General features: G+C 55.5%; 1 protein-coding gene across 1 annotated transcript; it reads left to right on the top strand.

The window, feature by feature from the left end:
- Nucleotides 1–1,920: 1,920 nt before the first annotated feature.
- On the top strand, nucleotides 1,921–13,601 carry LOC135180380 (mesothelin-like protein). Its single transcript, XM_064152735.1, has 13 exons — nucleotides 1,921–1,938; nucleotides 2,939–2,988; nucleotides 5,090–5,239; nucleotides 5,823–5,917; nucleotides 6,010–6,150; nucleotides 7,071–7,249; nucleotides 7,936–8,091; nucleotides 8,268–8,401; nucleotides 9,640–9,773; nucleotides 10,999–11,099; nucleotides 11,288–11,579; nucleotides 12,102–12,605; nucleotides 13,519–13,601. The coding sequence occupies exons 1-13, from the start codon at nucleotides 1,921–1,923 to the stop codon at nucleotides 13,599–13,601; spliced, it is 2,037 nt and encodes a 678-aa protein (XP_064008805.1).
- Nucleotides 13,602–14,927: the final 1,326 nt, after the last annotated feature.

Raw genomic sequence — 14,927 nt, 5'->3', positions numbered from 1 at the left:
TATCCCTGGTCAAAGCCAAAATGATGAGAATAGGAGAAGTGTGCTGAGCCCCCACTACCAAGAACTCACATTCTACACCCTAAATACCCTATCAAACACATCCCTGACCAGCTTGAAGGTTTCTCACTAACTGGGAGGACCTTTTGCCTCCAGCAGGAGCCCAGAAATGTCATTTATTTACCCCAAACTTCAAAGTGACCCTTTCAAAGGAGGAAAAAAAAAAACCCCAAACCCCAAAGTCCCACAAATCAAACCAAACCCAGGAGAGAAAGCAGCTTTACAAAACACTGTTGAGACACTGCCACGTCACACCCAGTTTGCAGAGCACCATCCCCACCCCACAGCAGATAAGTGCCAAGCCCATCTCCAGCCACCACTCAGCACCTGCCCCAGCAAAGCAGCACCAAACCTCCGGCCCCCAGCCACAGTCCCCCTGGACGGAGAGCAGCACAGCTTGGTGAGGTCACTGGGGGGATTTGGGGTGAGGGATGAGGCTTAGAAGATAAATGACTCTAGTTCTAGCCACTTGGGCTGCCTGCTGTTGGGAATTAGAGGACAAATGACTCACTGGAAGTGCAAGAAGCTACCTGAGCTGCCTGCTGTTGAGAATTAGAGGGGAAATGACTCTAGTTGGAAAGGCAAGAGGCTACCTGAGCTACCTGCTGCTGAGAAGCAGTGGAGAAATGACTCTAGTTGGAAGGGCAAGAAGCTACCTGAGCTACCTGCTGCTGAGAGGCAGTGGAGAAATGGCTCTAGTTAGAAAGGCAAGAAGCTACCTGAGCTACCTGCTGCTGAGAGGCAGTGGAGAAATGGCTCTAGTTGGAAAGGCAAGAAGCTACCTGAGCTACCTCCTGCTGTTGGGAATTAGTGGAGAAATGGCTTTAGTTGGAAGGGCAAGAAGCTACCTGAGCTACATGCTGTTGAGAGGCAGTGGAGCAAGAAGCTACCTGGGCTGCCTGCTGCTGAGAATTAGAGGGGAAATGACTCTAGTTGGAAAGGCAAGAAGCTACCTGAGCTACCTGCTGTTGAGAAGCAGTGGAGAAATGGCTCTAGTTGGAAGGGTAAGAAGCTACCTGAGCTACCTGCTGCTGAGAATTAGTGGAGAAATGGCTCTAGTTGGAAGGGTAAGAAGCTACCTGAGCTACATGCTGTTGAGAGGCAGTGGAGCAAGAAGCTACCTGGGCTGCCTGCTGCTGAGAATTAGTGGAGAAATGGCTCTAATTGGAAGGGCAAGAAGCTACCTGAGCTACCTACTGCTGAGAATTAGTGGAGAAATGGCTCTAGTTGGAAGGGCAAGAAGCTACCTGAGCTACCTACTGCTGAGAATTAGTGGAGAAATGGCTCTAGTTGGAAGGGCAAGAAGCTACCTGAGCTGCCTGCTGCTGAGAATTAGTGGAGAAATGGCCCCAGTTGACAGGGCAAGAAGCTGCTTGCTGTGGGCAATGATGAGCAGATATTTCTGCAGCAGGGATTTCTGATCCCTCTGTAGTTCCTGAGGGATGTGGAGTTGGGTACATGAGGAGAGCAGCACCTGGTGCTCCTCGAGTGGGTTATACTGGTTTTCTGCACAAAGCCAGTGGTCCTGTGTGGGGCTGGTGAATAGAGGGGGATCCACTCCCTGCAGGCACAGGCTGGGTGCCCAAGAGGATGATTTGTTGGTGGAGTTTCTCTCCAGAACAGGTGGGGAATGCAGTTTTCTGTTTGATAGGATGTAGTTGCGTGGGGGTTTGATCAGGGCACGGGTGCAGGTACTGAGCTGCTGTACCCCACAGCTCCAGCCCCAGCATCAGAGGAGGGGCTTGGCTGCAGGACCCCCAGCGCCTCCCCCACCCCAGCAGCCAGCCAGCACCATTCCAGAGCGTGGGACACAGCTCCTGGTTGTCCAGCCTGCACCAAAGACAAAGCCCTGGCACAAGCAGCATGATGCAGGCAGCCCTGGCCCCAGCAGCCATCACTCTCTACCTCTGTAAGTGACACCTTGTCCTCTTAAAGGTGGCCCTGCCCCAGGACCCCCTTCCACCGTGGCACTGCTCCAGCCCCATTGCTTTTCATTCCCAACCCTCGTGGCTTTGGCATTCCCTGTGCTTTTCCTCATGCTCCCATCACTACCCACAGCCACTGGGAGTTTTTCCCGGTTAGAGATCTGCACAGACAGATTCCCAGCGGTGGCCTCATCCCATTTTACCTCCTAACCCCACACCGAGGCACCCCCTGGGTTGCAGGTGGAGGCTGCAGGTGTTGAGAGGGATGCTCCTTGCACAGTGTTCACCAGCATCCACCAAACATTATCAAGCTGCCAATGAAAAAGCCCTTCCCAGGCTCTAACCCTGGAGCTGCTGTAGAGCAACTCCTGACCACGGACATGTGGGCACAGACGGTTCATAACCCACTTTGTTGCAGGTTTCTCCCTGGACCTGGTGAAAGCAGCAGTGGTGAGTGACTTCCAGCTTCAGATTTGTCCAGGCTCTGCCAAAACCTCACAGCCGATGCCAGGAGCAGCAGAGCTACTGTGGTTCCCCCACTCTTTGTCTCCAGGCAGTCAAATCCATTTCTTCCTCACTGACCCTTTATGCAACCCTGTCCCTGTCCTGTCCCGTCCCAATCCATCACCCATCCACCTCCTCACCCTGCTCCCAAACCAAAGGCTGAGTCCTAAGCTTGCTGGGCACCCAGCACTGCTCAGCCCTGGGGCAGCAGGGACAGCCCCACTGCTGAAGGGTCTTCACTCTCGGAGCACCTGTGGTGGCTTTTTTGTCCCCACGTGTGACCCAGGGCAGCTTCAGGGCTGCTCCAGTGCTCAGCTGCTTGTGGGTAGCAGCTGCCAGTCTGGGAGCACCTGGCCAGGTCAGAGCCCGTTCCCTGCTTGGTCCCTGCCTTCAAAGCCTGTTCCCACGATCCTCAGTGGAGCTGGACATCCCTCACCCATCCTCCTCCCCAGGCTGCCCTGATGGTCGGAGCTGCTCTATCCACCACCGAGCCACATGCCCAGTAAGTATCAGCCCTGGCTGGGATCCCTGATGAGTTGGGAGGGGGTCTAGGGGGGGTGCAGGCAGTGGGGCTGGCATGGGAGCTGTTCCATTTCTCCCCCATCCATGTCACAGCTGCTGTGACAGGTCGCTTGGGCTGGAGAGGATTTAGAGCCTTGCGCAGCCGGTTTGGGAGCTGGCTGAGGCTTCAGCTTTTGTTGTAGCACAAACACACCAAGAATTTCCTCCTCTTCCTGGGGCTGACGCAGCAGGAGCCTCCCCTGAGCTCAAACACAGGCTCTGCTGCTTTCTCCCTCACCCAAAGGTGGGCTCTTATCAGTGGTGGCCAATGACAGGACAAGGGACAATGGGAACAAACCAAGGCTCAGGAGGTTTCGTTTGAACTAAAGGGTGCTGGAGCCCTGGAGCAGGCTGCCCAGAGAGGTTGTGGAATCTTCATCTCTGGACAGCTTCCAAACCCATCTGGCCATTGTGACCCTGGGCAAGCTGCTGTGGGTGCCCCTATTTCAGCAGGGGGGTTGGTCTGGACAATCTCCAGAGCTCCCTTCCAACCCCTACCAGTCCATGATCTTAAGGGCATCTCATGGGTAGGACACCACTGTGGCACCACTTCAGGGGATGTTCTCATGCTCCCCCCCCCCCCCCCCCCCCATGGTATTCCCACTTACCCCACACAGCCGTGGTCAGGATGAAGGAGGTCTCCCAGGGGAACGAGGGAGTTCATCATCCATGGGGTGCTGGGGAGCTAAGGAGGGTGGTGAAGTGGCACTGTGCCTCCCAACTGCAGGCTCTCATCCTTGACTGTCCAAGATGTCCCATGCCTCCCAGCCAGCAACCTGCCCGCTGCCGACGTCCTGGCGTTTGCCCAGGGGCTGCAAAACACCACGGTGGAGCTCAGCAGTGCCCAGGTGGGCAGGGGCAGCAGGGGGGGTGCTGCAAACCCCATGCAGCCCAACAGGGCACAGGGAAATGGGGGGTGCTGCAGTGAAGGGGGTCTCAGTACTGCAGCATGGCCAAGACAATCCTCTCTCCATGCCCAGCTCTCCTGCCTGGCCAGGCTGCTTGCTGCCAAGAACCTGACTGTGGATTTCAAGGGGTACCCACCAGACCTGCTGCTCTTCTTCAAGTGAGTATCAAGGGCAGCCCATGGCTGTGGGTTTGGTGCCAAACTGGGCCAGCCAGGCTTCACCAGCACGGCCCTGGGGCAACTGGGAGCTCCACATGGAGAGAAGAGATTGTGGTCATTTGAGCAAGGCCTGCTGGAACAGGACAAGGGGTGAGGCTTTGAACCTAGAGAGGTCAGACTGGAGAGAAGGAAGAAGTGTTTGCCACTGAGGGTGCTGAGACCCTGGCCCAGGCTGCCCAGAAAGGTGGGAGATGCCCCATCCTTGGAATCATTCCAGATGAGGATGTTAGGGGCTCTGATCAACCTGATCTGGTTGGAGATGTCCCTGCTGGCTGCAGGGGGTTGGACTGGATGGGCTTTCGAGGTCCCTTTCCACCTAATCCAGTCTGTGAAAGTCTACTCCATCTGGAGGCACCTTTGGACCCATGCAGGGCATTTCCAACCCTGCAGATCCCCTGGTGCTCTCCTTACCTCATTTCTCTCTGAGCCTGGGTCCACACTGGCCATGGCACGGTGTTGGGCAACCCCAGTCCTGTGCCCAGCACATCCTCCCGAGGGTAAGAGGAGACCTCTAGCCCCATGCAACTCAGCAGCTCGTTACCTAGAAGGAACAGTTCTAAACTCCTTTCCCCATGCCCACAAAAAGCATCACTGGAGCTCTCCTGCCTGGACATGATGTACCCTTTGCCCTGTTCCTCCCTGCCACGTTGTCTCTCTCCCCACAGCTCGGCTGAGGTCCCTGCTGAGACCTGCAAGGAGTTTTACACTCGGGCGTCCCACGGGGACCTGGAGCTGCTGCCCAGGGGCTCAGCCCGCCGGACCCAGCTGCTGCAGCGGGCACTGGCCTGCCTGGTGAGTGGGGGACCCAGCTGGGGGTGGCTGGGGACCCTGCACCCCTCCCAGGTGATGTACAAGGGGCAATGTGTCTCTCCCAGGGGGTGAGGAGCAGCCAGCTGGACCCTGAGCAGCTCCGCAGCCTCGGGGCGTTGGTGTGCGACATGGAGCCTGAGACCATCAAAGCCTCAGCTCCTGGTGTCCTGGAGAACCTGAAGCTCTGCTCAGCACTGACAGGGGCCCAGCAAGATGCCCTCAATGCCGTGCTCCTCGGTGGGGACACAGTGTATGGGTGAGGAGCCTTCCTCTGCTCTCACAGGCATAGGTGATGAGGAGAGGGATGGTGTATCCATGAGGACACTGAGCTGGTCCTTCGTCAGTACTGTGTCCAGTTCTGGGCTCCCCAGTTCCAGAGGCACAGACGACTACTGGAGAGACTCCAGTGAAGGCTGTGAAGATGCTGAGGGGCCTGGAGCATCTCTGTGAGGAGCAAAGGCTGAGAGCCCTGGGGCTGCTGAGCCTGGAGAAGAGCAGCCCCAGAAGGGTTAATCAGTGCTCAACAACAGCTAAAGGGGGGTGGGGGGAGTCAAGAGGATGGGGTCAGGCTCTTGTCAGTGGTGCCCAGTGACAGGACAAGGGGCAATGACTACAAACTAGGACTTGAACAAGAGGAGAAAATGCATTGTTGAGAGGGTGCTGGAGCCCTGGAGCAGGCTGCCCAGGCAGGTTGTGGAGTTCTTCTCTGGAGACTTTCAAATCCCTCCTTGACCTGTTCCTGTGCAACCTGAGCTGGGCATACCTGCTTTAGCAAGGGCATTGGACTTGATGTTCTCCTTCTGGCCTCCATCATTCCATGACTCTCTTAATGGTCACAGGGATCCCTCGAGCTGGGATTTCCAGACTCTGCAGCATCTGGGGCCGCTGGTGCTGGCTTTGAACCAGACCACGCTGAGCTTGGTGGCCAAGGTGAGCCCTCTCCTTGGCGCTTGGGGTGAGTTGTCCATCAGCCAGAGGAGCCCTGGGACCACTCACCCAGCACCCTCTGCTCTTCCTGGCAGGAAGCACGGGAGGCTTTTGGCAGGAGCATCAAGGCTGCATACAGCAGGCAGGGGCATTCCCAGCGGGAGAAGTCCCTGCTGCTCCTCAGAGCCTTGGTGGTACCACCAGCTGCAGCTCGCCCCAGGCGCAAGAGGAACGCTAAAAGTGAGTCCTCCCCCTCACCACGCCTGGTCTGGACCAGTTCAGAGATGTTGGGGGGGTGGAATGCCCTTGGGCTAGTTGGATGGCACCTGGGTGTCCCCAGGGAGGGGGCAGGACTGGGCAGAAAGCTGTGGGGTTCCCATAAGGTAACTGGAGAGATGGAGGAGATGTCCTCTCAGTGTCCTGGGCAGGGGGAGGCTGTTCTTACCTGGGTAAGCAGTGGCCCAGAGTGAGTGAGCTGAAGTGGAGGGATAAAAGACTTCTGAGGGGTTCTAGGGTGCCATGGCAGGGAGGGCATGCCAAGAAGACCAGTGGTCCCCTGGGGTGCATTCAGAAGAGTGTGGTCAGCAGGTCGAGAGAGGTTCTCTTCTCCTTCTACTCTGCCCTAGTGAGGATCCATCTAGAGTACTGGGCCCAGTTCTGGGATCCCCAGTTCAAGAGGGATGGGGATATACCAGAGAGAGTCCAACAGAGACTATAAGGATGACCAAGGGGCTTGAATATCTGTATGAGGAAAGGCTGAGAGCCCTGGAGCTGCTGAGCCTAGAGAAGAGCAGCCCCAGAAGGGATCTGATCAATGCTCAGCAAGAGATAAAGGGTAGGAGGCGAGAGGATGAGGTCAGGCTCTGGTGAGTGGTGTCCAGTGACAGGACAGGGGGCACAAACTAGAACTCAGGAGGTTCCATCTGGGCAGGAAGAGAAACTTGTTTGGTGTGAGGGTGCTGGAGCCCTGGAGCAGGCTGCCCAGAGAGGTTGTGGAGTCTCCTTGTCTGGAGAGCTTCCGAACCCAGCTGGGCATTGTGATCCTGGGCAAGCTGCTGTGGGTGCCCTGCTTTAGCAGAAGCTTTGGACTGGTTGATCCCCAGAGGTCCTTCCAGCCTCCACCATTCCATGGTCTGCTGACATACCCTCCCTGCCCACAGGCTGCACATCCACACCTGTCACACCCAGCACCATCTTGGACTTCATCATCGATGACAGAGACAGTGAGGATTTTGATCTCTGCCTGAGCAATGAGTTTGTTAAAGAACACCTGGAGCTTCTGATGGAGCTGCCTCTACCCAATGAATTCAAACTGGTGGTGAAAAACAGGCTGAAGCAGGTGATGAGTGACACAGGGCACCCTCCAGACCCCCATTAGCCCTGGGCTGGGCCAGACTCACTGTAGGAATCACAGAAGCACAGAATTAACCAGGTTGGAAAAGACCTTTGAGATCATCCAGCCCAACCTAGCACCCAGCACCTTCTAATGAACTAAACCATGGCACTAAGTGCCTCATCCAGCCTCCTTTATAACACCTCCAGGGATGGTGACTCCACCACCTCCCTGGGCAGCCCATTCCAATGCCAATCACTCTCTCTGCCAACAACTTCCTCCTAACATCCAGCCTAGACCTCCCCTGGCACAACCATGAGACTATGTCCCCTCCTTCTGTCACTGGTTGTCTGGCAGAAGAGACCAACCCCACCTGGCTACAGCCTCCCTTCAGGTAGTTGTAGACAGCAATGAGCTCTGCCCTGAGCCTCCTCTTCTGCAGGCTGCACACCCCCAGCTCCCTCAGCCTCTCCTCACAGGGGCTGTGCTCCAGCCCCTCCCCAGCCTTGCTGCCCTTCTCTGGACACCTTCCAGCACCTCAACACCTTTTTTAAACAGAGGGGCTCAGACCTGGACACAATAATCTTTGTTGAGCAAGAAAGAATGGACATGAAGGTGCCCAAGTGGGTCCTTTGTGCCCATTTCTGCCTCTGTTCCCATCTCTGAGCCCCTTTTCTGCCCTGGGCCCACAGGTGTACCCGAATGGGATCCCAGAGGGGCAGCTGAAGGTGCTGGGGGATCTGTCATGCCTGTACACAGCAGAGGAGATCAGCCAGTGGAATGTGACATCCAGTGACACTCTCCTGGCCCTGCTCAACGAAGCAGATGGCAAATGCAATGATGCTCAGGTAAACCCATGAGGGACAGGTGCTGGTGAACCCCGAAGTGGGACTGCTTGGTTCCCAAACCTGGGGCACAGGCACTGTCCAAGGGTGGGATGGGGGGTTTGCTGCCCACACCAGTTTGTACCGGCAGCATCTTCCTCCCTAGTCTGCATCCAACCCCCTGAACTGTTTCTTCCCAGATCCAGCAGATGATCAGCATGTACCTGGACCTGGGAGGCAGCTGGAGTGGGGCTGTGCTTCAGAGAATGGGTGGGGAAAACCTGTGCCAGCTGCAGGAGGAGCAGATCGAGCAGATACCTCCTGAAGCACTCAGGTAAGCCTCTTCTCAAGGGTCTCTTCAGCCTTACCTCCTGAAGCACTCAGGTAAGCCTCTTCTCAAGGGTCTCTTCAGCCTTACCTCCTGAAGCACTCAGGTAAGCCTCTTCTCAAGGGTCTCTGCAGCCTTACCTCCTGAAGCACTCAGGTAAGCCTCTTCTCAAGGATCTCTGCAGCCTTACCTCCTGAAGCACTCAGGTAAGCCTCTTCTCAAGGGTCTCTGCAGCCTTACCTCCTGAAGCACTCAGGTAAGCCTCTTCTCAAGGATCTCTGCAGCCTTACCTCCTGAAGCACTCAGGTAAGCCTCTTCTCAAGGGTCTCTTCAGCCTTACCTCCTGAAGCACTCAGGTAAGCCTCTTCTCAAGGATCTCTGCAGCCTTACCTCCTGAAGCACTCAGGTAAGCCTCTTCTCAAGGATCTCTGCAGCCTTACCTCCTGAAGCACTCAGGTAAGCCTCTTCTCAAGGGTCTCTTCAGCCTTACAGTGCTCCTGAGGCCATGGGGAAGGAGCCCACACACACAAAAAAGGACATGGAACTGTTGGAGCCAGTCCAGAGGAGACCACCAAGATGCTCAGAGGGCTGCAGCAGCTCTGCTATGAGGACAGGCTATAAGAGTTGGGGCAGCCTGGAGAAGAGAAGGCTTCCAGGAGACCTTGGAGTGGCCCTTCCAGCATCTGAAGGGGGCCTGAAGGGAGGCTGGGAAGGGACTATTGAAAAGGTCTTGGATTGACAGGATGAGGAGGAATGGGTTTAAACTGGCAGAGGGGAGACTGAAACTGGATGTTAGGAAGAAGTTCTTTCCAGTGAGGATGGTGAGACACTGGCACAGGTTGCCCAGGGAGGTTGTGGAGCACAGAATCACAGAATGTGATCATAGATCACATTTTGTGATCCACAACCTCCCTGGAGGTGTTCAAGGCCAGGTTGGATAAGGCCTTGAGCAACCTGTTCCAGTGGGAAGTGTCCCTGCTTATGGCAGGGATTAGGAACTGGATGATCTCTGAGGTCCCTTCCAACCTAAACCATTCTCTGATTCTATTCTCTGATTCTATTCTCCTCCTCCATTTTTGTCTGTGCTCACTTGCAGGCAGCATGGTGGCATGGCCACATTCTGCTCCTAGCTGCTGTCTGAGCCACCAGCAGCATGAGCAGGGACAGACCATGCAACAAAAGGGGTTTAGCTGTGGTTTGGAGTGGTGGCCTCAGCTCTAACCTGTAACCTTCCCTCTCCCTAGGACTGCTGGACAACTAAACATTAGTTCTTGCTCTCAAGCCAAGAAGGAGAAGCTCTACAGGAAATCTAAGCAAGCCTTTGCTGACCAGACCAGCACCATCAGAACCTATTACTGCCGGATACGACCATACCTGGGTAGGTGTTTGACTCTTCACCCTCCTTTGAGGGTGTTGGACACCACATGGGGGTGGGACAGAAACACAGAAACGTTGTGGTTGGAAAAGCCCCTCAGGATCACCAAGCCCAACCCATTACTCTAATGAGGTTCACCCCAAACCATATCCCCAAGCACCAGACAACTTTTAAACACCTCCAGGGTTGGTGACTCCACCACCTCCCTGGGCAGCTCATTCATAGAATCATAGAATCAAGCAGGTTGGAAGAGACCTCCAAGATCATCCAGTCCAACCTAGCACCCAGCCCTGGCCAGTCAACCAGACCATGGCACTAAGTGCCTCAGCCAGGCTTTGCTTCAACACCTCCAGGCATGGTGACTCCACCACCTCCCTGGGCAGCCCATTCCAATGCCAATCACTCTCTCTGCCAACAACTTTCTCCTAACATCCAGCCTGTACCTCCCCCAGCACAACTTGAGACTGTGTCTCTTGCTCTACTGCTGATTGCCTGACCACTCTTGCCACTAAAACATTGCTCCTAATATTCAGTCTAAACCTACCCAGTGGCAGCTTGAGGCCATTCCCTCTTGTTCTATCACCATTTACCTATGAGAAGAGACCAGCACCAACCTCTCCACAATGTCCTTTCAGGTACCTGTAGACAGCTATGAGGTCTCCCCTCAGCCTCCTCCTCTCCAAACCAAACAGCCTCAGCTCCTTCAGTCACTCCTCATAAGACCTATTCTCCAGGCCCTTCACCAGCCTTGCCACCTTCCCCTGCACCCACTCCAGCACCTCCACATCCCTCTTATAATGAGGTGCCCAAAACTGAACCCAACACTCAAGGTGACCTCACCGGGGCAGAGTACAAGGGGAGACCTCTTCCTGTGCCAGGGGAAATTTAGGCTGGAGGTGAGGAGAAAGTTCTTCACTGAGAGAGTCATTGGACACTGGAATGGGCTGCCCGGGGAGGTGGTGGAGTCGCCGTCCCTGGGGCGGTTCAAGGCAGGATTGGACGTGGCACTTGGTGCCATGGTCTAGCCTTGAGCTCTGTGGTAAAGGGTTGGACTTGATGATCTGTGAGGTCTCTTCCAACCCTGATGATACTGTGATACTGTGCCAGAGGGGTTTAGCCATCCATCAGACATATCAGGGAGCCACATCCAGCAGCCTCCATCAAAGGTTCTGTCGGAAGTGGTGGAAGTGCCCACACGTGTCTAGGTGCCCCATATGCTTTCTTGAAGGTGGAGCTCCAGCAGAAGATCTGAAAGAGTTGGCTGAAGCTGGCACTGCCATAGACATGGATATAGACACCTTTCTTGCCCTAAATCCTGATGAACTGGAGGTACATCTCCTCTACCCTGCTGCAGGCTCAGCAGCGAGGTTTGGGGGCTGCCAGCTCACCGAACGTTGTCTCATTGACCTTGCCAAGTTTCCTTCTTGGCAGCTGTGGCTCACCCTGCAGCTGGACAAGCACTTTGAGGTGCACTGGCTGGGAGGCTGATCAGAGGTGCTGTTGCTGTCACCTCGCAGAAACTCAGCGTCACAGACGTGAGGAACTTGCTCGGAGGAAACCTCTCAGACCTGAAGGAGGCTGAAAACGAAAGCTCGGTGATGCGCTGGCTGAAGAGGCAGCCCCAGAAGGAACTGGACCTCCTGAATCTAGGCCTGCAAGGGGGAATCCCAGAGCCCACTGCCATGGGGACAACCTCCTCTCCTCGCCCCACTGCCACAGCCACTACCTCCCCCAAGTCCGCTGTCCCTACGGCTCCCACCACCCTCCCCACCACTACTGCCACTAGCAGCCGCCCTACTGCTGTATCGAGTATGGTCCCCACCACCCACCACCCCTACACCACTGTCCCCACTGCTGCTACCTCCACCTCCACACCCCCTCCAGCCACCACCTCCACATCCCCTCCAACCACCACCACCTCCTCCACACCCCCTCCGACCACTACCACCACCTCCACATCCCCTCCAACCACCACCTGCACCACCACCTCCACATCCTCTCCAACCACCACCACCACTTCCACACCCCCTCCAACCACCACCTCCACACCCCCTCCAACCACCACCACCACCTCCACACTCCCTCCAACCACCACTTCCACACCCCCTCCAACCACCACCACCACTTCCACACCCCCTCCAACCACCACCACCACCTCCACACTCCCTCCAACCACCACTTCCACACCCCCTCCAACCACCACCTCCACACCCCCTCCAACCACCACCTCCACACCCCCTCCAACCACCACCACCACCTCCACACCCCCTCCAACCACCACCACCACCACCACCCCTTGTTCCGGCTACCAGTCTACCACCTCACATAAAGCCACCTCTCCCCCTGGCACTATCAACCCAAACACCACTTCTCCCAGCTCTGCCCCACCCTCTGCTCCCACACATGAGCCCAACACCACCACCAGCACTGTTCCTAACCCAGTTTCTACCACCCACAACACCAGCACCCCACTGGCATCTGTGAGCCCCCCAGCACCTGGAGGTACCACCCACCCTGCTCCTGCCACCCAGAACACCACCACCCCGAGCACCCACAGTGTTCCTAGCACCTTTATCCCTAACTCCACCACTGCACCTGCTGCCACCACAACCACAGATACGAATCCTCCCTCTAAGCCCACTCCAGTCCCCAGCTCCACCCTCAGCAGTGTTGTCTCTTCCACGGCCAAGACTACAACGCTGGATTGCAAGACTGGAACCCCCCCAACATCTCTCCAACCTTCTTCTACTACTACCACCACCACTAAAGAAACACCCCCAGACATGCCAGAGCCACCAACACCCAATGGATACATCAACTTGAAACCTGAACCTGGTGAGTTGTCAATGTTCAGAGCTGGGAAGAGCTTAGGATCTGGTGGTGAGGCAGAAGTCATAGAATCATAGAATCAACCAGGCTGGAAGAGACTTCCAAGCTCATCCAGTCCAACCTAGCACCCAGCCCTGTCCAGTCAACCAGACCATGGCACCAAGTGCCTCATCCAGTCTTCTCTTGAAGACCTCCAGGGATGGTGTCTCCAAACAGTAGCTGATCCAACTTGCACTTGGCACTGCTCAGGCCACACCTCGAATACTGAGCCCACTTTTGGACCCTCACTCCAGCAAGGACATTGAGGGGCTGGAAGGGGTCCAGAGAAGGGCAGCAAAGCTGGTGAAGGGTCTGGAGAACAGCTGAGGGAACTGGAAAGTGTCCAGGCTGGAGAGAAGGAGGATGAGTGGAGCTCTTCTGTCTCTCTACAACTACCTGAAAGGAGGTTGGAACCAGGTGGGGCTTGGTCTCTTCTCCCAAGGAATAAGTCACAGGAGGAAATGGCTTCAGGTTGCCCCAGGGGAGGTTTAGGTTGGACAGGAGGAACAATTTCTTCCCTAAAAGGGTTGTCAAGTCCTGGAACAGGCTCCCAGGGCAGTAGTGGAGAGGTTTCAAAGCCACAGAGAGGTGCTGAGGGCCATGCTTTTGTGGTGACCTGGCAGTTCTGGGGTAAGGGTTGGACTTGGTGATCTTAAAGGTCTATTCCACCCCAACCCCTTCTATGCTGGTTGAAGCAGGACAGACTCAGCCCTGCCTGGTGCCATTTCTAGCTGGGGCACAGGGATGGGTCACGTCACAAAAGCTTTGTCCTGACCCATGGGGCCCTCTGTGATACCTGAATCCCAACACACCTCCCCTGCCCTGCCTGCTCCCACGTGCTGTTTGCCTGGATAATGCATCTCTTTGTGTCTTCCCCTAGGATCAGGGTCCATGCTCTCCTGCTGCCTGCTGGCCATACTGACTGCAGCTGTGGGGAGCTCGCTGCTGCCAGTGCTTCTCTGACACTGCCACCTCCAGCTCCATGCTCACCACATCTCTGCTTTGATTGTCACCATCCCACAAAATGAGGCTCCTGGCAAATTCCCTGCAGACAAGCAGAGGCCTGGGGCAGGAGCAGAGTTTGTCTATTTGTCTCCTGCATGGAATTTGCTCTTTGTTTTGAGGCTGGGCAGTGAAAAAGGACAACAGAGATTTGCCAGCCCTGAGAAGCCACTTCCAGGCCAGTTGCTGGGTGTAATGCAATAACCAGTAGCACTGACTGGTCTGACAGTGCAGCAGTCATAGAGACATTAAGGTTGGGAAAGCCCTTTAAGGTCATCAAGTCCAACCACCAACCCAACACCACCATTCCCACTAAGCCATGCCCCAACATCTACCTGTTTGATGAACACCTCCAGAGATGACAACTCCAACACCTCCCTGGGCAGGAATGCTGACAGCAGACACCATTCTGCCAGCTCTGCCCACACCAAGAGGCATTTAATTTCTATCAGCATGCAGTTTAACTTCTGTCTGGTCCTACTGGGATCTCTGGAAACAGTGGGACAGCTCAGGGCTTTGACTCACTGCCCATTGCAAGAGAAGCAGAATGAGACTCAGCAAAGCAGCTTGAGAGCTGAGATCACTGAGCTGCATTTGACTTGTTTCATGACCCTGGCAGACACCTGATCAGCCTATGTGCAGCCTGCTGAGAGGGATGCTGAACTGAAGGGAGTTTGGCTTGATCACTGTTGATATGCTACAGAATAAATCACCAATCAGCTTCTTTCTTCCACAGCAGATCTGTTCTTTGATTAGTTTGGTGCTTTGTGGAGTAGTTCTTCTAGATGAAATCTAAACAGGTTCCACATCTTTTGCTCTTTCTGCACTGCCCTCCCCCTCTGCTCTGGCCTACTGAAGCCACAGCTGGAGCACTGGGTTCAGCTCTGGGCTCCCCAGCTCCAAAAGGACAAGGAACAACTGGAGAGAGTCAAACAGAAAGCCACAAGGAAGGCTAAGAGGGATGGAGCAATCTCTGCAAGAAGCAAAGGCTGAGAGCCTTGAGGCTGTTGAGCCTGGAGAAGAGCAGCCACAGAAGGGATCTTCTCAGTGCTCAGCAAGAGCTAAAAGGTAGGGGACAAGAGGATGGGGCCAGACTCTGGTCAGTAGTGCCCAGGGGCAGGACAAAGGACAGTGGGCACACACCCAGAAGGTTCCACCTGAAGAGAAGAAGAAACTTATTTGGTGTGAGGGTGCTGGAGCCCTGGAGCAGGCTGCCCAGAGAGGTTGTGGAGTCTCCTTGTCTGGAGAGCTTCCAAACCCAGCTGGGCATTGTGACCCTGGGCAAGC

This window comes from Pogoniulus pusillus, chromosome 13 (assembly GCF_015220805.1).
Source record: "Pogoniulus pusillus isolate bPogPus1 chromosome 13, bPogPus1.pri, whole genome shotgun sequence".
NCBI lineage: Eukaryota > Metazoa > Chordata > Aves > Piciformes > Lybiidae > Pogoniulus > Pogoniulus pusillus.
Note: the sequence above shows the minus strand (reverse complement) of the source record. Positions and strands in the feature narration are given on the sequence as shown.